General features: G+C 37.8%; 1 protein-coding gene across 1 annotated transcript in view; it reads right to left on the reverse strand.

Moving 5' to 3' along the window:
• LAMA1 (laminin subunit alpha 1) overlaps positions 1-25,460 on the reverse strand; it is a gene marked incomplete at its 5' end in the record, with an annotated part of 103,645 nt that overhangs the window by 5,026 nt on the left and 73,159 nt on the right. The window contains 25 exons of the mRNA XM_084279905.1: positions 14-172; positions 2,058-2,247; positions 2,765-2,873; positions 3,986-4,152; positions 4,600-4,785; positions 5,280-5,431; positions 6,106-6,276; positions 6,463-6,577; positions 7,763-7,904; positions 8,500-8,644; positions 9,495-9,645; positions 10,577-10,701; positions 11,228-11,378; positions 12,156-12,289; positions 12,981-13,124; positions 14,517-14,671; positions 14,923-15,105; positions 17,015-17,131; positions 18,368-18,457; positions 19,610-19,752; positions 21,388-21,551; positions 21,644-21,760; positions 22,000-22,210; positions 24,585-24,747; positions 24,916-25,027. Of these exons, the coding sequence (XP_084136031.1) occupies positions 14-172; positions 2,058-2,247; positions 2,765-2,873; positions 3,986-4,152; positions 4,600-4,785; positions 5,280-5,431; positions 6,106-6,276; positions 6,463-6,577; positions 7,763-7,904; positions 8,500-8,644; positions 9,495-9,645; positions 10,577-10,701; positions 11,228-11,378; positions 12,156-12,289; positions 12,981-13,124; positions 14,517-14,671; positions 14,923-15,105; positions 17,015-17,131; positions 18,368-18,457; positions 19,610-19,752; positions 21,388-21,551; positions 21,644-21,760; positions 22,000-22,210; positions 24,585-24,747; positions 24,916-25,027 (3,696 nt within the window). The remainder of the gene's footprint in view (positions 1-13; positions 173-2,057; positions 2,248-2,764; positions 2,874-3,985; positions 4,153-4,599; positions 4,786-5,279; positions 5,432-6,105; positions 6,277-6,462; positions 6,578-7,762; positions 7,905-8,499; positions 8,645-9,494; positions 9,646-10,576; positions 10,702-11,227; positions 11,379-12,155; positions 12,290-12,980; positions 13,125-14,516; positions 14,672-14,922; positions 15,106-17,014; positions 17,132-18,367; positions 18,458-19,609; positions 19,753-21,387; positions 21,552-21,643; positions 21,761-21,999; positions 22,211-24,584; positions 24,748-24,915; positions 25,028-25,460) is intronic.

The raw sequence follows: 25,460 nt of genomic DNA on the forward strand, positions 1-25,460 counted from the left end.
AAACCTAACTTACATTCCCAAGATTCTTTGGCACATAGTCTAAGGGGAGTCCTCCCACGTAAAGCTTCCCCTCCACATCCAAAGTGCTACCATCTCCCAGAGCACTCACTGCTACCGATTCCTGGCCATCCACAGTGATGATACCTTTTCTTTTAACGTATTCTGTCTTTATCTGGAAAAAAATGAGAGCACACAAACATGAATCGGTAAGCTGAACCAGTTACCTAGTCATCATCTGCAACAGAAATTAGAGCATTTTTTAGTGGTTAGATTGCTTTGACAGACTGTACTGAGGCATCCTCTTAAACTTCCTTCTGAGACTGAGGCCATTTCAGAATGCAACTGGGCAGCTAAACTGCTTCCTTGCCTCCCCACCAAGGGCTCCGGGATTGATTGTTGCCCTCCCTAAGTTTTTCATTGTGTTAACAAGCATTATTTAAAGCTGTTAGTTTATTGCCTTAGGATACCCATACATTGCTAAGGGAAGAGGGGAGTACTGTGCTGCTCTTCTGTGATCATTGTGCTGGCCACCAGCTGAGCCTCTCAGCACTCTGAAGAGCTGAGACTCCTATGCTGGAGTTTTAGTACAGGCAGTGCTGAGTTTGCAATGACCAAAAAGCTTTCCAGTCCTGTTCATCTTGTTCATTCATACCCCTCTACCTCCCTTGCACTAAAGCTATTACTCACATGCAGGTAAGGGATTCTATTTGAAGTCACCCCACTCAGAACCCCCACCAGATTCAAGATGAGGTTTCACAAACATTTGGGAGACAGGAGTAGATGGCAGAGAAAGGAAAGAAGTGCATCTTTCAGCAGCAATTAGTTTAAACTGATTGTAGAGCTACTGCAGTAATCATCCCCAGCTGCCAAGTAGTGTGACTCAGCCTTAATCTGAGAAAAAAAGTTCAAGCTCATGTTTTCATGTCCTGGGTAGTAAAGGTAGGTCAGCTCATATGGAATCTGTTCGTCTTTTTAAAAGCAGATAGCGTGAGTATGAGTTTTACATGAGTATATTTAATTTTAAACATGCAGCTGTAAATCCTGGAGGGTTCTTCCTTTCAGGGTAGGTAGCAGAGCTTAAGTCTGATAGCTCTTTCTGACAGAAGTTCACACTTGCTTTTTATGGTAGGTTTTTTTCTGTGTGTTCATCTGCTGAATAGATATGAAAAGTGAAAATAACACTCTGCAGATTCCCAAGGCACCTAGGAGAGGTGGCAGCTTTGTGTCAAAGAAGCCATTGCCTGGAGTTAAGACTTTGCATATGGACAAGGGAAAGGAAGCTTAGCAGGATGAATATTGTTGTCCTCACCTGTCATTGAACAGAAGTAATGTGGTCAGAGTTGCTTTTAGAACTCTCACAGGCACCACAGTCATTTCTCATGAAGAAAGGCAGAGCTAGTAGCAGGTGGGTTGCCCAGATGAACTGTGCCAAGAGAGGCTGGCAGAGTCTTTGTATGGAAAGCCCTGAATGGTACGTGACACCTGAACACAGTAGCCATAATTTCTCCACAAACTCTCCTTATGCCAAGTCCTCCCCTCCCAGCTTCTGTTGATTTCAAGTGTCTACCTTTCTAGCTTACAACAACAAAGGAAAGGAAAGAGAGTGTTTTCCAGTTAGAGCTAGCTGCTATGACGTGCTCAGGCATTAAAAAGTACATGGGAGAAAGGAGAAACTGCACCCATAAGTTTCTTTCACCCTATCACACTCAGTTGCAGGTCTTCTGTGACATAGTGCATGGGAAACTGACAGAAGAGCTTCTAGCCCTTTTTGGGATGTTGGGATGTTCCCTGGTGAAGATGATCATTATTACATAGTTGGTGAACTATTTTATTTCTAAGTAATCTGTGACACTTGACAGTCGTTGGAGGCTGAAATTGATGCATAATTAATGAATATTTTAAAAAGAAATAACTATACTCAAAAACAAGTTATCTAAATCATTTCTTGATTCTTGTTTGACTTTGCAACACAGAAAACATACAGGAAAGGCAGGGAAAAACCATCTCAGTAACTCTAGGGAAAGGAAAAATGGAGTACTAGATTGGTAACTACTTACCGTATGCCATTTTCCATCACTGATGATAGCAGGGTGAAAAGCTACTGTTTTTCCTTTGCCTAGATCAAATGAGAAATAGAGCTGTCCACCATGAAGCTGTAGGGCAGCATAATCAACCTGGTTCTGGTGAGCCATGTAGTAAATCAGACCACTGGATGCAAAGGTTCTGAGATTCAGCTGGACAGAAAGTCTAGACAATAAAAATTCAGTGTTACTGAAAGACACTACTTTTGCACTGATAAAAAGCTTTTCTGGAAGCAGAGAACAGCCTCAACCAATTATTATGAAAGGAAATTTATTTTTACAAATTCTAGAAAAGTAGAATCTGCATTGATTCCTAGAAAGCATCACCTATAATACATTTCATAGCAGAAATCATTGCAAAGGAGCAGGGACCAGATGAGCTCTGTGTGCGGAAAACAGAAATCAAGGTATTTACAGAAGGTACAGTGGGGCTTTTAAGTCTGAGGGGAAAAAGATGCAGAACTCTGACCATGAATTAAACTCACAACCACAAACCTGGGAAAGACATTAATTACGTTGCAGTGGTGGTGATATTCTATGAGCACCCCACAGAAATCTGAAGCGAGAGCCACGTTCAAAGCTGGTAATGTAGTGACTGTCCATGAAAAGCATCACTGCCCTGCTTGTAGCTGTAGTATGTGACATAACATACTCCGTGCATGCACAATTCAGGAGACACTCACTTCTTTCTGACAGTAGACTGATTGAAGAGCAGTGTCAAGTGGCTGCCTTTGGCAAGTCCAAACTGATGGGCACCTTGAACATGATCGGGTAGCTCATCTTTTGCACAAACTACCTGTTGAAGAAAGGACTTCATGAAAAAGGGTAGTACCAGGTGCTGACCAGCAAGTGCAGAATGGCAACGTGCCTATGTAGAACTTTGTAAGGAGCAAATCTGAGCCACGTGATAACCACAAAATATAGAGCGACATCAACTAGCTGAACTTCCAATCATTCTGAGCTGTCTTCAAGCTCAAAAAGAAAAAGTTCTAACATCTCACGGACAACACTGGTCTTCAGTACTGAGAAATGTTTGTAGTTTGAGAAGCATTCATTCACCATTGTCTTAATTGATAGCCCTCTAGATAACAAATGTTGAAAGACAGAGTACAATTTCAGTGTGAAAACCTTATGGACTTGGCAGAAATATTTTCCCATTTAGTCAAGATGCACATTCGTTATGATTTGAGGGATGGAGAGCTGAGTAACAGAGTAGGAGCTAAAGCTATACCTTAGCTCTAAGGAGGGCAGCTTATTTCTTTTTATAGCCAGAGTTGTATGAAACATATAAAATCCTGCTTTCTATCACCACAAAAAATGATTTCAGGATGCTTTGGAAACACTTCGTTATAAAGACGTGCAGCTGCAGAAGGAGAGAAGTAATGCTGCCTACTCTCTTGAGAATGAGGACCGCGTGAGAGGAAACAGGTGCCATGCAAGCTGCATTCAGACACCACGTGTCTCTCAAATGGTTTGTGCCTCCTCTGACAGAGCGCAGAGACTGCATGTGTGACCAGGAAGTTGCGAATGCTGAATTGCACAGTTAATGCAAATCTCAGCACAGAGCCACTTTGGCAGGGGCACGTTAAAGATAATAGTTACTGTCAAGTCCTTCTGCTGGGGGATTATCAACCCCCTTTTTCTTTTTTACTGTTGCTGTCTGAACAATGATAAGCCTAACTGCATCTCCTTTCCAAAAGGCCATCTGACTGCAAAAGTGGTTTATATTGCATCACGGTTTTTCTATACAGAATAATATTACATCCACATTCATTGAAACATTCCATACCACAGAAGAAGCAAACATACACAGTCCATACTTTGAAAATTCTTCACAAAGCTAAAATGCATCTTGCTTTTGAAGAGTTTCCCAGAGGAGGCAAAAGAGCTTTGGTGTAAAATACATACTTTTTTAATATCTGTAAGAGGCCTCAGGGGAACTGGTAAAGTCTGAAGTTCAGGTTGAATCTCAATGTCTTCTGGTTGTGTGGCTGGTTTAGGCTTTTCTGACAAAAAGCAGCTGTCCATATCCACATGTTCATACTTCATGGAAGTGGTGAAATACAAAAGCCTGTGATTTCAAAAACCCACATTTTAAGAGGTGAAATCCCCAAACCCCACATTTCCCAAACACAGGGAGACTATTTTACAGGGTCTCTCACTAGTTAACAGGAGAAAGGGAAAGCAGTGACATGTTGAGACAAAAAGATTGAGAAGTGGGAAATAATCTGTCCATAAACCAAAATTAATGCTCTTGGAAAACCGTTCTGTCTGTGAATGTCTGGTGGAGAAAGTTGCATTTTATACAGCATCTCCATACCCATTACAGGCATTTTTGATGCTATTTGGAAATGTAGCTGGTAATACCCATTTTCTGCCTATTATAATACTCAAATCACCAGTATCCTGCTTGTTTCATGTTAAAAACCAGGCAAATAGGCAATGCCATGAAAGAGATTACAACCTATGATTACTATACACAGTTCTCCCAAACAGGGAATTTACCCCTCTGACTTACTCCTTGTTAAAAATAATATTACTGATACAGCCATGAAAAGAGCCAGCCATTTTTAGCCCTAAGATGCCCTCTCCTGCTGGAATGCCACCAGCATAGAAGTTGGAAATATTCATAGGGTTCATTTCTGCTGATGAGCCAAGCCTCAATTCTGCAGGGTTACTTTCATCCACCTGTACGGTTATGATCCTGAAAAAGATAAAGTAGGGGAAAAAAACTCAACCAGACATTCATTTTCAAATGAAAAGCATTCCTTTCAGCCTCAAAAACGTCCTGTTCTAAGAAATAGAGATTCCCTCACTTTGATAAGCCTTACAGAGTCTTAAAGACCTGCTTCTTTAGATAATTTTTAACATGTAGAGCTTTGCCAGATATATTTTTGGATTATTTCAATAGATAACTCAAAATTATTTTGTATTTTTTTCTATCACTACTCAGTATACTCTACGCAAGTGGTCCAAGCCACTCTAGAGATTTTGAGAGCTTTTAACTACAACTTCATCAGTGTTTGTATGCTGTATACAATTACCATGTAAATCAGAACATCTCCATTAACAACAGAACAACACAGCCCTGATTATCCCACCTAATGAGCTAGCAAAGGCAGTTCCTCAGAGAGCACAGCGAACCGACAACAGCATACAATCAACTAAACAGGTAGTACTCTTTGCAGTCACAGGTACCTCTTATTTCGGATTAGGATGATAGAGTGTTCTTGTCCATCACTGTATGTTCCATTAACAGACTGAAGAATTACTTTTCTAGTACTTGCTCTATCTCCAGCATTAATATGCACTGCAACATGACCATCAATCAACATGATGGAAAAGAAGGGCTGTGGATTTAATCAGAAGATTAATTTTTAACTATAACTCAATTTCCTGCCACTCATTCAGTGTTTAAGTAGAACATACTCCAGCAAAAAAACATTACCTCCAACTTTGCTGTAAAACTGTTTAATGAAACCCAAAGACTACTAGACATATATCAGTACTTCTCAGAGAGCAAAGCCTTCTTACAGAAAACATTTCTTTGGGCATAATAAAATCCGGGGTTGTTTGGGTTTTTTTTATACTACCACCACCAGACTCTCCCTTTATAGAAAGGAAAGAAGAAGGGTCAAGTATTCCTACCAAGACTGTCCTTGGCTTCCCAAATAGTCCATTAGATAGATGAGAGCCTCATTCATCTCAAATCCTTCAATAACTACTTCTAACAGAAGTAGAAAGTAATGCTCTGTGTGCATACCATGTGGCATTTCCCTCCTTGTTGCAAAAGCATTCTGGGTCCTAGCAACCATAATAGGTCTCCCCAAATGATCTTTCACCTCTCCTCAGCTACAACAACAAATACCCTCTGTTCCCCACCTAGCCTCTGGATTTGGGCCTTCCTAAATTGAACAAATTTTTCTCTCCTTCTTTGCAAGTTACAGTTGTAAAATCCTGACTTGATATTTTCAAAATAAAAATGGCAAAACCAAAATGAGAAATCTTTGTTTTCAGTACTTGCCAAGTGTGCTTGTCTACGTCGTCGCCTTTCCAGTCCCCTGCTGAGTCCGGCAAGGATAATGCCACTGCTGTTCTTTGTAGCAAAAGTTGCCATCAGTTCTGAGTCTGGGCCTAAGGACTTCGGTACCAACTCAATATATCCGTTATTCAAGATGCTTACAGTACGAATAGGCTATTTTATGAGGAAGACAAATAATTACTGACTTTGTCCCCATGTAAGAAAATTCAGGTATAGATTAGATTATATTAGAAGCTTTCAAGATAAACTCATTTCAACTCACTATATTCTTTCACAAAGATGACTATTCATTATTCAGTAGCAATAAAGATTAGGTCACAGAACCTAAAAGTCTCCTACCTCCAATACACAGCCTTTTCTTACTCCATAAGAATTTCTAAGCAAGTCAAAGGTTGAACGGGATATTTCCAGATTCTTGATGCATCCCACATACATTCTACTATTAAGACCTTTCCTGAAACACAAAACAAGACTTTTTTCTAAGGAGTAGCATTTGGAATCTCCTGGGAGAAAAGATTAAGTTTTTTTCAATAAGCAAGAGAGATCTGTGTTAAAGAACAGTCAGCCTCGTGTAAGTGAAAACAGGGTATTTGGCTTTTAGTCTCAGCAGATATTAGTTCTGATTTAAAAAGAGTCATGTAACATTGTCCCCAAATGGAAACATACAAGGGCATAGTGCTGTGTTACCAGGACAGGTCATTTGTCAAAATTTTAGGGTGAATCTTCAGCTGATGTGCAATAGCTTTTGTGTGAGAAGGGTCACTGTAGCTCCCTACTATGTAGCTATCCTTTTTAATTTAGGTTTGGAAGATGCTTAACTTGGTTCCAGGTTTAAGTCAGAGAAATCTAAGGCTGTGCTGCCATAAGCCTTTACAGGCTGCTATGCCAGCCTAGAGTAACAAGTCTGCACATGCCAGGAATGATTAACAAGTCTGCACCTCTGCAATAATTGCACAGACACCAATATTGTCCGGGAATTCACTTTGTTTTCAAGAGAATGCAGACTGTTTAATTAGATTTTCTTTTGCCAGGTTTATCTTTTCAAAGTGAAGCCACTGGAGGAAGTATGACTTTACAAGCTCAGTAGGGATGTGCAATACAAAAAGTATAAACTAGACACTATAAAACATGTATTTGTAGCAGTTTTTTTGGTTGATCTGTTCACAGCTGTTTCTTCCCTGTTCAAAGTTTCAAAATGGAATTACAAGTACTTCTTTCTGAAGTAGAACTTTTATCCTGCAGTGCAATTTTGCCCACAAATGCCAACTGGAAAACACAAGGCTCAGGCAGGTATAGGATCAAAGGAACATCATCGTTCCAGGCAGCAGTGCTAAATGCTTGATGCAGCCTGACAGAAAGAGCAGGTGGCTACTGTGGCAGCTGCTGTCATGGAAATCACCCATGGACGGGAAAAACAGAAGCTTGTCTCTAAACTGCAGGGTCAGATCTACCAGTGAAAAGCACCACATTAGAGTTTGAAGGCAAAAATCAGATAATTCTGTAGTATACATGGCCATAAACATGACTTTTGACTTTATTGATTTTCATTAATTTCATTGGAGATAGAGTTTGTTAAAGTCTTTCCCTCTACTTATGACTGTTAGCAAAGAGGGGAAAGCAAAAGGACACTATACTATACCGAACAGTCCTTGATCTTGGCAGGCCACCAATGAAGATGGGGTCCTTATCGGAACGGTTCAGGTCTGAGGCAACCCCAGGAGACTCTCCTTGCTTGGTTTCTCTATAATTAAGGTTATATGCATCCATGACTGCCAAAATTCCTGCAAAGAAAAGCAGCAAAGATCTGGAGAAAGATGCTAATACACATTCTTCCATTTTGGTGATCTTGTCCCTAATAAAGGAAAATGCATTCACTGACTCAAACATGGACAATCATCATGGTTTTAGAATGAGTAATTTATTTTACTTCAAGCTTTACTTCCTGCTAATGTCATTCATTCTTCTCAGACAAAACCAGGTATAGGGAAGTCTACAGGAATATGAGAATATTATAGCTATTACCATGTATCATTTGTAATGAATTACTTCCTGAATACAGGCCCCCAAATATTGTTATACTAGGTACTATTAAAATACAAAACAGAAAACATGATCCTTGATATACAACTTGGACAAAGATCTTTCATTCTTTAAAGAGTATTGATATGTTCTTGTCTGGCAGCTTCTGCTCTACCTGCTCTTTATAAGATGTGCCAAACCAAAACAAGATTTATACCACTGTCTTTCTAAACGCAAAGTAGCATAGATGTGGCTGCAAAAGAAATTGCATTGGAAATGACCAAATTTGGTTATAGTGATATACCCTGGGGCTTAGATAGTTTTATTTGTAAATGTGTAGACCAGTCTGTAGCCTACCTTGTTTCTTGTTCCGACTGAATGAAATTTTATACCACGTTCCATTGTTGTAACGATTTTCTGTTGTAAGAGCGAGAGCTCCTGAACCAAGATCAACAGTCAGTCTCACTTTGCCATCAACAAGCTCAAGGGACAAGAAATCTCTCTGGGAAGGACAAAAAAAAACCCAAAACCACATAAATTCCAATAAGAAAGAATAGATTAAATTCTTGGAAATAAAATCTTCCACAAGGATGCGTCATTGGCAGGTTTGGGATACTGTGTGAAAAAGGTTTCACAATTCTCATGCCTCTCATAACCTCTGTTAGGCCCAAGACAGTTTTTGTTGTGCTTATGAAAACTAAGTTACATGTACCTCCCAAGGATGCCTTTTTATTGTTTTATTGTTATTTTTGTTTAAATGTATCAGTCTTGATTACACAACAAAGGAAGGTTTAACATGTCATACTGGCTTTTTTTTTTATTAAAGTTGAGAACAATTTGTTTTGACTGCTAGAAAACAGTCAACCACCGCAATGTTCTCCCTGCAAGAAATAAAGAGCTTCTGAACTCTATTAAAAATGGCCCCTCTGCACTGTAAAACTTAAGTCAGATATCATTGTGTAACATATTCAGGCATCAAGTACATTACAAAGGAAATAATGCAGTAACTCCAAAACCATCTGTATCTACAACAAAGCTTTGTCCTCCAGGAAAAGCACAGGTTAAGTAAACTGCCTGAAGCATGAAGCATTAATTTTAGTCTAAAATTGAAACTATTTATGGAGAATTATTTTCAGTGCTTAATTTTTCCCTTAGTATATGTATTTGCTCTAAAGAGTGATCCAGTGTTCTTGTATTTATTCCTTTGGCTTATGATGTCAATCACAGGTGATAACCTATGCAAAGTAAATTAATTGGTTTTGTAGACATAAACTGAAAAATAAAGAGGGAAACAAGAAACCAAGTGATCTAAATATTTTCTGACAGCTTAAGAATCTGATCCATTTTCTTACAGTGCCATTTGAAGCAAGATACAGAAGCAGCCCATTAGGTGAAAAGGTACTGAAAAATATTATAATCTGTGTCACTGTTGAGCGAAGTGCCTTCTCCACAACTGAGTATCCACTGCCATCAAAATGGAATGAGTTGTCCTCATCCTGTGGGCTACAGAAGTAGAAAACAGAGTTAAAGTGTTAACTGAGTATTTTTTTCCCCAGTCTGTTTTAATACAAAATATATGAAAAATTAGATCAGTCGGTGCAGCCTCCAGGCAGTACGATTAGGAAGTATGGCAATAGACTTGAATCTTGCTGTTATAGCTGAAGGATTCCAGCCAAAGGCCATTTTCATTATAGAATACATGATTTAGCCATGGGGAAGGATGTATACAAGATAAAAAATGTTCCTTCCTGGTGTGTGGATAAAAACAATGATTTCAGAAGTTCTTACAATACACACCCTTTTACTTGAAAAGTGTCATTCATTTATCAACACATTTTGTATAACTGCATTTAAAATAAGCGTTCTATTAGTCCCTTTCCCTGCAATATAACACTTGTAGAAAATATACAATCAAGCAGCACCCTCTGCTGTTTTTACATGAAACAGTCCGCAAAAAGGAATATGGCCAAACATACTTCTTTTAAGGGACTGAAAAATAATACAGTCTGCAAACCCCTTTCCCAAAGATTACAAGAATGGCATCAAGCTTAGTGACTACTGTTTTCCTATGGATTTTTTTTAATGCAAGTAGTTTAAACTGTTTCTTATCCTAGGAAGGAATAAATTTGTCTTGCTAGGAATTACTGGAAACAAACAATCCAAAATAGCTTGGTTCACTATCAGTCCCTACTTTCAATGCACAAAGACCATGGCAATAAAACTCCTCCAAAAAATTGATTACATGATAAAATTCCATACACTGAAACCATTTGACACCACTGGCACATTCACATTAGTGTGCACAGAACTGTAAGTTAATGATCAATGAAACACTACAGTTTGCTCAAGTTCATTATATTTGTAGCACAGAAATGTATATATTACAGCTGTAAATCACTCTAAAATTACTACAAAGACGTGTAACACAAAATACCTTCCAAAGCAGCCATTGCACTTGCCCTCTCTTTCCATGTAGTTCCAAAGACCAATAGATTTGCCATTCAGGTAAGCCTCTCCCATGCACCCTTTAAAATGGGTCACCTTAACAGCAGGCGATTTCTGTAAGACAAGAAATATTTAATATTAATTGTATTCACGAAGAGCTCTGAAAATCATGCAGCCAAATTTTTGCTTGGTGTTTTTCCTTGAACTCTAACTTTGATAGACATAAATTGCAATAAAAGAACAACACATTTTAGCACAACTACTAAAAATCTTTAAGTCATAATATATTAGTTTTGCAGCGGGTTAACTATGTCCTTAACCTACTTACATGCCTCATGGCATGAATAACAATGGCAAACTAAAAGAAGCCATGGTCAAAGGATACAAAAATTAAGTTCATTGTGCAATGTCTGTGCATAGTGCATACACACACAGTCTGCCCTGGTTAACACTTAACTGAAAAATTTCCAGGGAATATTAACATCAGTATACTAGCACATCTTTGTTGTATCTTTGTTTTATGTTCAGAGTACCTGGCATTTTTCATGAAGTAACGAATTCATGCAATTACTTCTAACTTAAAAGTTTCTCTCAAACATAATAAAAACATTTTTCAGAGTGCTGATTACAGAATTTTAACCTTGATTTGCCCTCCGAGTCCTCCAATAAACATTAGAGTTGATTTGTTAACGTCCAGTATGCTGGCTGTCCCCGGAGAGGTTGCAGATTTAGATGAAGGCTTCTGATTGGAGTTCATTTCCTCTATGCTGAGTGTACCTGTTTTTCCAAACCTGCCAAGCACAAATACCAACAGTTTGTGGTGGGTTGACCTTGGCTGGATGCCAGGAATCCACTGAGCCATTCTATCATTCCCTTCCTCAGCATGATTGGAAGGGCAGAAAGGTAGGATGGGAAAAAAACCTCATGGGCCAAGATAAAGGCAATTAAAGCACAAGAAAAGACTGCACATGGAAACAAAGGAAAAACAAAAGATTTATTCTCTACTTCCCATCAGCAGGCTATGTCCAGCCATTTCCTGGGAAGCAGAGCTTCAGTAGGTATAGCAGTTGCACAGGAGGACAAATGTCATAAATAATGAATGCCCCCACTTCCTCCTCCTTGCTCAGCCATAAATGCAAAGAGAAGACATGAAATGGTAATGGAATATTCCTTTGGTCTTGCCCACTGCCAGCCTGCTGGTGAGATGGGGATGTTGGAAAGAGCCTTGGTGCTGTGCCAACACTGCTCAGCAGTAACCAAACCCCTGGTGTGCTACCAACACCTTGCTGGCTACCAACACACAGCACTGTGAGGGCTGCTGTGAGGAAAATTAACTCCACCTCAGCCAGACCCAATGTATAGTTTCAGAAATCACCAGATATAATCAATGCTTGCTCTTGGCTTTTCTTTAAGAATGAGAAAAAAATCTTGCCAGAAGATAGTTTGTGTCATTTATGCAAAGTTTGTTAAGTAGCTGAATATTTCTATAATACCGTCATCTTAAAAAAAACAAACACACCACCATCAATTTTCCTATCCAACATTTCTGCCATTCTCATTGTAATTACCTGGTTGCATGTATTCTGTGCCATTTGTTGTTGTCAATTTGAAAATCAGGGTATTCCACTCTTGTAGATCCAGAGCCCAAATCCCAAAGAAGAGCTACCTTACCACGTCGCATCTCCACCGCAAGGAAATCTGTCTGAAAAACATCAGAGCTTATTCTACTACATGGCAATGAATGTGCAGTTTCTGTTCTGTGCTTTTAACTTGTAACATTGAGAAAGTCTTTCTGGACTCATATCCCTACACCCCATGTTATGGGGGTTAACTTATATCAGAATCAGGCCTGGTACACATTTTTACTTTTGATGAAACAAGCTCAACTGATATACAGGTAGGTGAAGATTTTTTAACAGATATATAAAAATATGTAGACACAGAAATATGCACTTCTGACCTAACAGTCTGTGAAAAAGTACTATCATATGACAGCATGTGACAAGAGCTAATAGCTATGCATTCATTAGGATTACAGAGAGAAGGAAGAGGAAGGTATCATGTTCCTTTTCAAGCAGGTAGATGCACTGTGTTCAATATACTCCAGTATGTAACGTTCCATGATGTTAACGCACAGCATGGGGAAAAAGATGGGGCAATTTATTGACATGGCCAAGAAGCAATGCTAAGGAATCAGGTGTTTTTACTGTCTACCTTTGAGGATCTCTGGAACCATCTAAAGTGAAAAGTGTTTCCATCCCTAGCAAACACATTTGTCTACAAGGGACCTCACTTGGATGCTGAGTTTGAAGTCAACTGGGAAAACACATATATATGGTCATTTGAAATGTCTGACCAGCAACACCTTCAGTAAATGTATGCCAGACACTTACCTTTCCATTGCTGCCAAGGTAGAAAAGGAGGTTATCTGGTTCAGCTGTTTTCACATTGAGCATTAAAGTGTTGTAATTTGTAGATGAAATTTGGGGTTGGTAGGCACGAATGCAGTCTCTGTCTGCTGATACTGCAACTTTGATCTGGGGGGGATAAAGGATGAAATGGTGTTTCTGGAATATGTACTTAGCTTCTGACCAGCAAATGCAAGCCATTTGCTAAGATACTTTTCAGGCAATCTAAGTATTGCTACCTGAGTTAGATCTTAACATCTCCTAAGTATCACTTGACAGAGATTCACAAATAGAAAAGAATGAAATCTTTCATAATTCACTCATTCAATTAGGAGAGTCGAAGCCAGTAAATGAAACTATTCAAATACCTCAAAATAACAATAAATCTTGGGTCAGAAGACCATATATCAGTAAAAGCCACTGTAATGATATCAGAAAATAAAGACAGAAATTCAAAACCTTTTGAGGAAAGAAATGAAACATAATTTCTAGTCAATGTTGAGAGAAAAAAAATAAATGCATTTAAAAAGCAGTCTTCAATAACTCTGGTTATTTCAAAGTTTTATAACAGTCTGCACAATAGTATATCATGCAATAGTTTAGTATACTAAACTATTCAAACTAAACAAAGCAAAATTCCAGAAGGCTTGGAGGTGTAAAAAACCCACCCCCCATTTTAACAACAGAAAAGCCTTAACTTCAGCTTCACTGAATATGCCTCTAACAACTAAATCCATAAGGCATATTTGCGTATGCTTTACGTGTGTGTGTATATATATATGTATGTATATGGGCACAGATATATAAAGTTTCTCTCCTATAGTAAAAGTTTACAAGACAACAGAACAAACTTTCAAATTAGAAAAGGGGATTTTACTAATACTACTTTTCACTCCACCAGGAACATCTGTGATTTATGACACTTCGGAAAATATTGCTCTCTCTTTTCTGCAGTAAATTCATTAAGCTTCAGTAGACTGTGACAGAGAAGTAATAACCATATAATTAAGGAGGTTTGCAGAAAGAACTGAAGGCCTTTTATTTTTAAAGCAAAACTTCCCTAAACCTTACAATAACATACCTGTAAGTAAAGCCAAAAGCACACCAAAAATTACTGAGTGCAAAAACATTTTCGCACTCCCCTCACAGTCTACTGAGGTCCATAGAACAGTTGATTCACTTTTGATGTCTTGAGGCAAGTGCAGCAGAGACTTAAAAACAGGGATAATATTTGAAGTATTCTGGATGGAGAGCAGCTTCTTGCAAGGAACATCATATGGACATGGCAGGCCAGAGATAGCAAATTTATTCTTAGAATCAATACTCTCACTAAAAAAATCTGTAATGATACTTGATCTTATATGGAGGCACCCCACATCAAGCTCTAAAATCAGCTTAGAAATTACCGTCTTGTCCTAAAAAGAATAGCAATTTTATCTCAAAGATAAATGGCTCTTTATGTCAAAGAACCCTGCTAAAAGTGAAAGTGAAGCCAGTTAAATCTGGGGTAATCAAACTTACAGATGCTGCCTGCTTGCGGGCCTGGCTGATGAGCTCTTTAATTTCAGACAGGTTTCTGTTCAGGTTCTCTTCTAGCATTTTCAAAGGTTTCAGCCTATCTAATAAAAGGCTTGCTTGTGCTTCGACTTCTTTAACTTGTTTTTCAGCTGTGGCTGCTGCCAAAACATAAAAGAAATCTTGACACAGGTTGAAAGAGTAATATTCTGTCCATTTCTTACATTAGTAAGGAATACTTAAGGGTATCCCATGGGACTGCTAGAGGTCTTTTAAAAAAGTTAGCACATTTTTACCGAATTAGGAAGAAGCTTTCAGTCTAGAGTTATATTTAATACCCATTAAAATTGAATATTAGTACTGCTTCTGCAAGCAGTGACATTTCTAAAGAGCAATGAAGCAGCAAACATACCAGCTTTTGATGAATCAGTTATAAGTTCACTAGTTTTCCTCAATGTGTCATTAACTCGGGACAATGTAGAAGTAGTATTCAGCAGTTTTCGACTGATATCCCCAAAGTGGCTTAAACCCACCACAGCACTGGTGTTTGCAGACTCTGCCAGCTCTTTCACCTCAAGCATGTATTTCCTTGTATCTGAAACACAATTCCCAGGTTAAAAAAATTCACAGCTTTCATACGTACTGGGGAGTAACAAACGCCTGGCTTCATAAAGAGCTACACACACAGTCAAAACACTAAAAATGCTCTGTTACATTCCTTTTATATTCTTGTTTGCATACTTCTGTCTCCAGGTCACAAGACCTACTGTGATCTAACTTTGCCTAACAGTTGAACATATCACAGCTTGCAGAGTAGGAAGTTCACCCTTCTTGAAACTTGAATGCCAGCAGGCTGGTGCAACTCTTCTTTCCCAGATATTAAGTTGGGAAATGGCTACAGCTATAGTCCTGAACAAAAAGCATGTAAAATGTTCCCAAGCTGATGATACAGCTATAGAAGTAGTCTGTACCTCTAAAGCGTGTTTTATACATGTACACAGAGGTATATATTAATAAAATACATTACATGCATATATAAATAATAGAATTTGCAGCAGTTTAATTAAGGTTTATCAGCTGAAATTATCACTTCTTGATCAAAAGATTTGATTAATCCAAGTTTTCAATTCTAAAAAAAAAGTTTTAATTTTATGACCAGCTCTGAATACAGCAGACACAGAACAGAGTGATTAGGAACCTGGTTCTGCCTATCCCAACAGGAAGATTATATGAATACAGACTCATCACATTTCGGTTCCCTTGAACGAGTGCTGGCACCCAGAATCACTAATTCGAGATGTGTTTGAATCCTACAGAGATATGGTAAGGCAGAAGGTCTGTTATACCCTTTGCTTTGGGCTACGATCACTTATATAGTGAGTGCACCACTCCCAATCCCAGTGTGCCCCTTAAAACCCCTGTGCGTGCAACAGTGGGAAGATACTGCTGCTGGCACAAGAGGCCTGAATTTAGCTCTGAAGGGATCCTTCACAATCAGTACCCTATAGAGATGGCACAGGGTTGGGCACCACAACGAATCTCTGCCCAGATTACAAAAGAAAAAAATAAAGTAGATAGCTTCTAGATATATAACAAGAAAACTGAAATCAAACAGTATTAAACTGCAAATTGAGGAGGACTGTCCTATGATTTTAATAATATCTTAATTTTCAACATGTAACTTTATGTCAGATAGCATCCTGCAATTAATACCCAGTGTAACTTCATCATTAATATTGCCCTTTGGTGTGTGTTAAGAGCCCAAGTTGTAAAATTGGTAAATTTTACCAAGTTGGTAAAATTTTAAAGTCTTAGACTTGGCATTCTAATCTGGAAATACAGTACAACACAATAAACCAGGCAAGAAGCCTTTATGAGTATTTTTCTACTTTAAAAAAAAAAAATTAAGGTTGGCAAAGTATTTGAGACCCTCTTATTCGTAACTTCAAAGACATTCATTTTGTCTATTATTTTCCATGTGCAGTAGGTCTTGCCTTCATATAAAAAATCCTTTTTTTTAAGAAAAGGGAATTATTTTGTTTTGGAAAAGCAAAGCAAGAAAATTTTAATCTGTTAAATGAAGACATCATTTGCAACAAAAAGACATTTAAGTGCAGCTAAGACTGATGGTGCAGTATAAAAAGTTTTGAACCAAGCTATCAGAAGAAAACAAAACCTCATAGTTACATATATATATTTTTCTCCACATGGGATTAGATATTCTAGGACTGCACTCTTCATCAGTGTAACTATATTGCTTTCAGAGCCCCTCCTGATGTACAGCAGTGTGAAAAGCTAATAAGACTCCAGTCTTCCTATGACAACCCAGTTACGACTCATGGGTAAAAAAAAAAAGGAGAATATTCCTCATGAGGTGGGAGCCTAAATGAGTCTCTGGGATAGTTTATCAATAGATCTCAGTGATCAAACAATTAACAGGATTTTATTACAATTGTACTAAACAGTTCTGTAAGAAGAAAAACGTCAATATAAATTTCACTTACCATTAGGCAATGCTCTTAGTATCAACAGGGAATCATTAAGCTGGTTGACAATTTTATTAGTACTTTTCTGAATCTTTTCTACCTTTTTGTTCAACCCATTCAATCCAGACAAAAGGCCTGTTGGAAGAAGTAACTGTGAATTTTCTATGTATAAACAAACGCCATACAACCCATACAAACCCTATGTATAGGGATAACAAGCATTCACTCATTTAATCAATGGAGCATTCTACAAACAGGAATGCAAAATAAGTGCAGTATGCACAGATAAGCTCCTGTGGGACGTTATCTGCTCTAGTCGAAGTTATCCTTTTTGGCCAATTCCATCAGACTGAATTGCTAGAAATATAGTCAGTCAATATGAATTAAAATGATTAAATGACTCTGAACCCTTCACTTTTTGTGATATCTGACAGGAGACTTTCAAAGAAGTGGTTTTCTTTTATTTGCGATCCCTTTGCAGAATCCTCTTACTGAAAATAAAAATATGTAGAACAGAAGGAACACAAAAAAAGGGTATTCTTTTCATCTGAATTATACAAAATATACATTTACAAATTATCTCTGTCAACCATTACAGTTTTGTCAAATTTCTTCCAAAATATCCCTTAGGTCTATTTTTTGCTCCTATACAAAGTCTGTATTCACAATCTGGAGGGGCTTTTTTACTTATTTCCATGGTGCAGACCCCAATTCTTTGCTAGTAATCTTTGGATTAAAACCAAACAAATGTATTTGGGAATTTAGAGACACTCTGAGCTAAGAGGCACTTTGTGCAGACAAAAAAAAAGTTTCAGCTTGTTTCTCTATTTCAGTGGTGTAGAAGGAACAAGTAAAAATTATGGTTTAATTCTATTGTCCTACATACTTGTATAATCCATGATCTATTAGATAAAATCAGATTTAGTCTATGTCTTCCAGAATTATGTTTGTTCATGTGCTTCACAATCCCTGAAGATTTAACTCATAACATTTGGAAAAACAGATGTTTAAAGAAACCATTGCTTAAAGGTAAATGAGGTATAGTGTATGCCAATTTTTTACATGGTTACAGAGAAAAAATATATTCTTTCTTGAAGTAAAATATGTGGATCCATAAGACATTAGTCTTAATTGTATAAAAATATGTATAGTCACATGCAGTGTTTTAGTTTATGTTCATTTAAAACCCCCAAAGCACACCAAAACATTAAAAACAAACCATAAAACAGGATATAGAAAAATAAATATAGGCAGAAATCATAGCATAATAGAATAACAGAATCATTTTGGTTGGAAATAACCTTTAAGATCATCAAGCTAAACCATTAATATCAAGTTCAACTGTTAAAATGTGAACTCTAAAGGACTGACCATCATTTTTTTCACTCAGATTTTTAGCTTCATGCTGAAACCTGGAGCTCAGCACTAGAGTTTCTTTTCCAAGAAGACTGAGAGACTCCCCTGGCTAAAAAACACAGACAACAGTTGCCACATAAGAAAAACAAATTCAACTGAAAATATTTAAGAAGATGCAGATGTCTACTTCATTCTTGTTATTTATGAGATGTTCTCTTTGTTACCTTATTAGGCATCAATTTAAAAAAAACATTATAGCCATTTTTCCAAGAATGTGACATTGAATCCCAGCAAGTTACTAAAACATAAGGTACCAAATTCTAGTTTGAACATTGTTACTGATTCAGTGTTGCCTTTTTGAACTGCAATAATTCTAGCTTGAGGCCAAAGTCAAAACTCCCAGCAATGAGCACTTTTAAGTGAGATCTCAAAACCCCCAGTCTTTAAAACACTGTTTTAATGCATTTCTCCAAACAGAAAATCTGGAAAATTACCTTGAAGGACTCACACTGAACAAATAAGAGTGTGCTACAAAATAACATACAAGCAAACTATTTCAATCACTAGCACATAAACACATTGGCACATATTTGTTTCTCCAGACATAATCTGCATGACACCTGTAAACCACAGCCCACTCCCTCCTTGGGTTTACAATCATGAAAAACAGAGAGGAAAATAGAATAATATGAAAAAATTAGGCCAGAGCAGTAACTGGTCAGGTCTTTTTAATCTCCTGTTTCAATAACAACCTGATCCTGCAAGGCAGAGGGACAGCAGAAGAAACACAAATATACAGTTAGTTATGAAGAGTCCACAACTAGGCAAAATAGTTGTGGTTGGGAATATCTAGACAGAAATGGAAGAGGGAAAGGTCAAATACACAGATGGTTGAATAATTCCAGAAGTGGAAGGGATCAGATTTTTAACAACTTAAGTTCTACCGGAATGTATGTCAGATGACTGATACGAACACTCATAGAATCAAGTCCACTCCAGCTAACCATGCATTAAATGTTAAAAAAAGAATACCAAAACCCACTAAATGGTACACTGGCAGAGAGAAAAGCAGGGTGAACAGAACATGAACTCTGGTGCCATTGTTGCTTCAGATAACAGCTTCAGGATACAGTTTATGCTAGTTAGTAGGATAGGCTACCTCCATCAAGAAGCCTCAAATTTCAGCAAGTGCAAAAAAATCAGAACAAATACTACAAAATTAGAAAGGGAAAGACATTAAAATACTAATATTGATACTCACTAAATCCAAAGGGCCATTCACAACTCTAGATGCATCATCTGCCAAACTCTCTGTTCTTTCAATCACACTTTGAACAGTGGAGTGGGTGTAGACAGCAGCAGTTGTGTCCAAAGTCACATTTCTTACTTTAGAGAGACCACTAAATAGAGATTTAAGAATTAATTCTCTTTTCATAAGAGTCTATTAACCAAGCACCAATTCCATGTCTTCAGTTACATGCACACCTTTCTAGAAAACCCTGAAAAAATGAGCTCCACATGTCCTATGTTGCCTAAGTTCACAGAATCAACCTTAAAATAATTAAGGTTGAAAAAGACCTCCAGGATCATCTGGTCCAACTGTCCCCCTATCACCTATATTACAAATTAAATCATGTCCCTAAGTACCTCAACCAAGCTTTCGTTGAGCCCCCCAAGGGACAGTGACTCCTCTGCCTCCCTGGGCAACCTGTTCCAATCCCTAACCACTCTTTCTGAGAAGAAATTTCTCCTAATTCCTAACCTGAACTTCCCCAGCACAACTTGCAGCTATTTCTCCTTCTCTTATTACTCTTTATCTGCAAGAAGAGGCTGAACCCCAGGTCACAACTTCCTTTCAGGTAGCTGTAGAGAGCAATAAGGTCTCCCCTGAGTTTCCTCTTCTCCAGACTAAACAGTCCCAATTCCTTCAGCCACTCCTCGTAACACTTGTGTTCCAGACCCGTTTCCATCAGCCTGGTTGCCCTTCTCTGGACATGCTCCAGGGGCCCAAAACTGAACAGGGTATTCAAGGCACGGCCTCACCAGAGCTGAGTACAGGGGGGTGATCACCTCCCTAATCCTGCTGGTTACACTGTTCTTGATGCAAGCCAGAATGCTTGTTCATTGTTTAAAACAACAAAAAAAAAATTAGTTCAATGAAGGTTTTCATTTTATTCCTTTTTGTTTGTCGTCAGTTTTCAGTTTAAAGCCACTTAAGTGGCTACATGAAGAATAAATAATTTACATCACTTAAACAGATCAGGGACAGGTTATGAGCTGGAGCTCATAAGCAAAGAATCTAGGAGGAAATTATAAGCACCTGAAAGCTACTCTGTATTAAAATTTGCTTTATTGAATTTACCTGGCTGCAGTGAAGTCAGCAGATCTCAGAGCAAAATTTTCTATTCTCAAACTTAATACATGTAAATTTTCTAATCCAGTAAAATTTAACACAGATCTGCTGACTTGAAAAGGCAAACCAGCATAAATTCTAAAAGGATTCCTGGGACAGAAGATTTATTTCCATTAAATTAACTGGAATGACTTGCCAACCGGCAAATTTTAAGAGAGCATGAGTGGATTTGAGGTCACAGCTCACTCATTTCTGCAAGATGCTTTGAAAGCAACCGTAACGATGGCATAGCAGGGATAGCTTCTTGATGAAAGTCAGAGATACATTGTCAAGTATTCGTACACGGACCAGAAACTTTTCAAGTCACATCATGATATATTCACTGAGCATTTAATAATTTACTAGTTACTGGGTAAGTCAGCCACATGAAATGCAAGGCTAATCAACCCCCTAGATACCATTTAATAAAGTGCATTAATACAGTGCATTACAAGTAAAAAGCACAAGAAATGGACACTAAAAATTGATCACAGAATCATAGAATCGTTTGGGTTGGAAGGGACCTTTCATCTCATCCAATACCCCACTGTGGACAGGGAACTCCTTTAGTAGCTTAAGCTATTACCCATTTATATTAAATCTGACAGACACTACTGTAAATCATATTCGTTAAGTTCCCTACCTTTCTAGAGCATCTGCAAGTCTCTGGACCTGGGCAGCGTGGTCTTCAGCTCTGTATACCAGGTCAAGCACTCCTCTCACAGACATCTGCATCACCAGTTCATCCACGTGGTGTCGCAGTTTGGTGCTCCACAGGACTAACCCATCCTGGTGGACTTCCAGGTTCTGCAAAGTGACAAATGGTTTGTTCTTTTTTTTCTGCAATAGCAAAATACACCTGATAATGTCAAAGAGGATGTTAAAACTTGGGAACTTACAGATGTAGAGTTCTTTACATCTTGGGCAAGAGCAGCAGCAACATTCAGCAGGACCTTCCCTTCTTTAATGAACATGGCTGAGTCTTCTTCACTTTCCTTTATATTTAGCTTTTTGTCCTATAACATAAATCAAGTGTTTTACAGTAGTCTGTAAAGTCAGCTGGTACAGATGAGTTAACATACTACATTGTTTTTTTTGGTTTTCAAGCAGAGGTCTGGCTTCCTTTGAGTTTTTAAAGCACTGCATATATTTACACATTTAAACATGTACAAACTTTAAAGACTATAAAACAGCTTTTAAATGCAATTTCATATTTGATATTTCTTATGCAACATCATTGATTGTCCAGTCTTACATTTAACTCTGCCAGGTTGCTAGAGATAAGAGGAAACAAGCGATGGGTCTCATTGATGTTAGCAAGCGCCTTATTCACCAGGTCCTGGGCATCTTGCAGCCTGCTGTTGTGCTTTGATAAGAGCTGGCTTGCATCCTTTTTTAGTTCAGCAAGCTCCTGCTGGGGTTTAAGATAGTCTTTCTGAACCCGGATCAACAAATTTTCTGCAGCTCTGACAAAGAGAGAAATTGGAAAAATAAATAAATGGTGAAGTAGAAACTCAGGCATGGATTTCTTGAGGAGAAATTAGGGTCATGTGAAATTAATAACAATTTAAACACATCTTCTTACAAAAGTCTTCGATATTTTTTCTGTGACAGTATATATAAAAGTTTGTATAGTGAGATGGTTAACTAAACTAAGAGACGAATGCCTGGAAGAGAGGGCAGGAATGCAGTCCATAAACTTCATGTGTTGTTACTAGAAGGGAAGGGGCTGGTATAAATCACATTTGCTTAGACTTATTACAGACATCTTCCACATCGAAAGCTCTGTGAAACATCCCTCTAGGACTGCCCTGTGTCTTAATTGTAACGATTCATATTTTAAATATCAATTGTGAGGACTGACACTAGAAAGAAACAAGTAACCCAACAAAAGATATACACACCTAAGAGTCTTGAAAATTTAGAATTTCAAATAAAAATAGCATTCTTAAAATTGAACAATCTCTGCGCTGAGCTTTTGAAATCAGTAACACGCGTTATCTAGGAAATATCAAATATACCCGAATTTGTCAGATGTTTATCCCTTCAGCTATTCTACTTGGAAATATTTGCATCTCCAGTTGAACACTTTCCAATATTTAAGGAATGAACTGAAAATGATCCTGAAAGTCTATTCCTTTGTTTCTCTTTTTTCAACCCATATGCTGCAATTCCTGTGATGATACTTTTCAATAAACTTTTTCTCCTTTTAATCAGATTTCGTATCATATAGATCTTTAGACAAAGCAAAAGAAGCATTATTTCACAATTATATATAGCAAAACACACTTCCATCTTAACACATGTACATTTGCATGTATTTCTTAAAACTGCTAATTCAGAGGCCTTACACTCAGAAGCCACAGTCCCAAGAATGGAAGCATTTTACAGACAGTAATGGCTTTCATTTCAGTGTCGAATAAGAAGTGTTTATTTAAAATTATTTGGGAACATTCCCTTACATGGCAAATGTGGGGAGACCTCAGCTACGAACACTGCTTAACAATGTCATCACAAGCTCCATCCACTGTGGGCCAAGGGGTAACATCTGCTCCCTGAAAAATGCATGGTCAAGCTGCTTATTTAAATCAGTTTTGAATTTACAGCTGCATTGCATGATAAATTCTGCAATGTAAACAATCTTATAAATCTTAAGATTCCTCTTCAACCTCTAAAAGAACACCTATCAGAGAACTTTCTGAAATTTCAAACCACCTTTTAATTCAAAAAGTTAATTTACAAATGCCTTGTGTAAGAGTTGATGTTGAAAATCAGAGCATTCTGTTCCTATGCAACAGGACATTGAGACATTTTTGTAAGTGCAAAATAAAGAGCTATTAGAAGTTCCTACAAAAATAAGAAAAAATGTACATTTCTAGTCTATTTAATTTCTCTACAATTCAATATTCAGTACAAGAACAAAACACAGTAGTCGGTTGAACAATATCAGATATGCTAGCAGCATAAACATTCTATCCTGCCCAAACCAAAGCACTTAAGAAAGAAGAGGTAAATTTTCAGAAATTTTCCATTCTGGTCTAAATCTTCATCTCTTGAAGCCAACATTAACATTCTTACAGTTAGGCTAGGTCAATACTTAGTGTTTCTGAAACTGGAACAAAATTTTTGCTGATTGTTGGAAGAGTTGATGTTTGTATTGCCAAGACTGGCAATGAATGTTAACAAATAATGAACGCAAAAGCCATTTTAAAGGAGCCTTTCATTTGGAACAAATCAAGACAATGGAATACAATCCTAAACAGTGGCTCAGAATGCTGAAACAAGGGCCTTGGTTTGACTTGCAAATCATATTCCAGTAACAACAAATCATCATATCCTTCAGCAGACCTGACATGTCCTTGGCTTGCAATAGACTGAGACAGTCTTACACTGTCTCCTGGCCAAAAGTAACAAGGACTATAGAAACGTAGAATGTGTTAGGTTGGAAAGGGCCTTTAAAGGTCATCTAGTCCAACCCCCCTGCAGTAAGTAGGGACAACTTCACTAGATCAGGTTGCTCAGAGCCCCATCAAGCCTGGCTTTGAATATTTCCAGAGAAACGTGCATTATGGCCACATCTGAATCAAACTAATGAGTCCTTCCATTTTTTGCAATGGCATTTTGTATCACCTACAAATGAAGAGCCATTGGCTGCAGGAGTATCACATGGGATGTCCAAATGTCTTCAAATAATGTAACCCTAGAGTTCATATAGCTCCACCTGGGCTAGCTATCCATCAGTCTGCCTCTTACTGTGGCACAATATTTCTCCAGATCTCTCCCAAAAAGTAGTATTGCATAGTACAGACATGCAAATTAAAGTTTTCAGTAAAAGCTTACTTTAGGACACTGGTAGCATTACGATGCTGTAGAACAAAATTCTTCTTGCGCAAGGCATCCAAAAGGGCAGAAATATCATCCTGCAGACTCTGAGAAGCAGCATTTGACAGAGGAAGATCCAGGCCCAGTGTTTCGTTTAGTGACATAGCAACTTCAGCAAGTACTAAGTAGGAGAGTAAACACTTTAGTCATACCATTAAAACAAAAGTATATATCTGAACCCACTGTGCAAACTGCAGCACTTTCCATGTAAATGGTTCTTCAAAAGTTGTAAAGGAAATACCGTTCTAAATTCTTTGAAAGAAGAGGAAATATCTTAAAAGCAGGATACCTTTGATGGTTGTATGTACTGTGTCAATAAATCCAGTCAGTTCTTGAGTCTTATTCCTGGCTTCCTGAGTCATTGCATTAAGCTGCTGAGCGTTTTGCAAAAATCTAGATGACTAGAATAAAATCAGAGATAATCTTTGACATTCTTCTAGAACACCCATTAATTCATGACATTTGTCTATGGTTTTGACACTTTTCCCCCAAACATTGAGAAAACTTTGAGAGGAAAATTGGGGCATTTTTTTAATGTAGACTTAGCTGATTCATAAGTCTTTAATGCTTCTATGCTTGCAGATGCCTTAATTATATTGAAAGTTCCTGCCTCTGTTGTCAGTAGAGAACTGTTCTCAATTATTTTCATAGTAAGATCTTAACTACCAAAGCTATTTCTTTAACAAAGTAAAAAGTATCCATATTTTTAGCTACAATTAATGTATCTTAAGGGAGTCACTCTTCAGGATACATCACTTTTAGCAATAACACTGTTAAGAGCAAACCCCTAGTTAGATTACACATATAGTCGGAAAGTTATAGGTAAACATGGTC

This window comes from Gallinula chloropus, assembly GCF_964237585.1.
Source record: "Gallinula chloropus genome assembly, chromosome: 2".
Classification (NCBI taxonomy): domain Eukaryota; kingdom Metazoa; phylum Chordata; class Aves; order Gruiformes; family Rallidae; genus Gallinula; species Gallinula chloropus.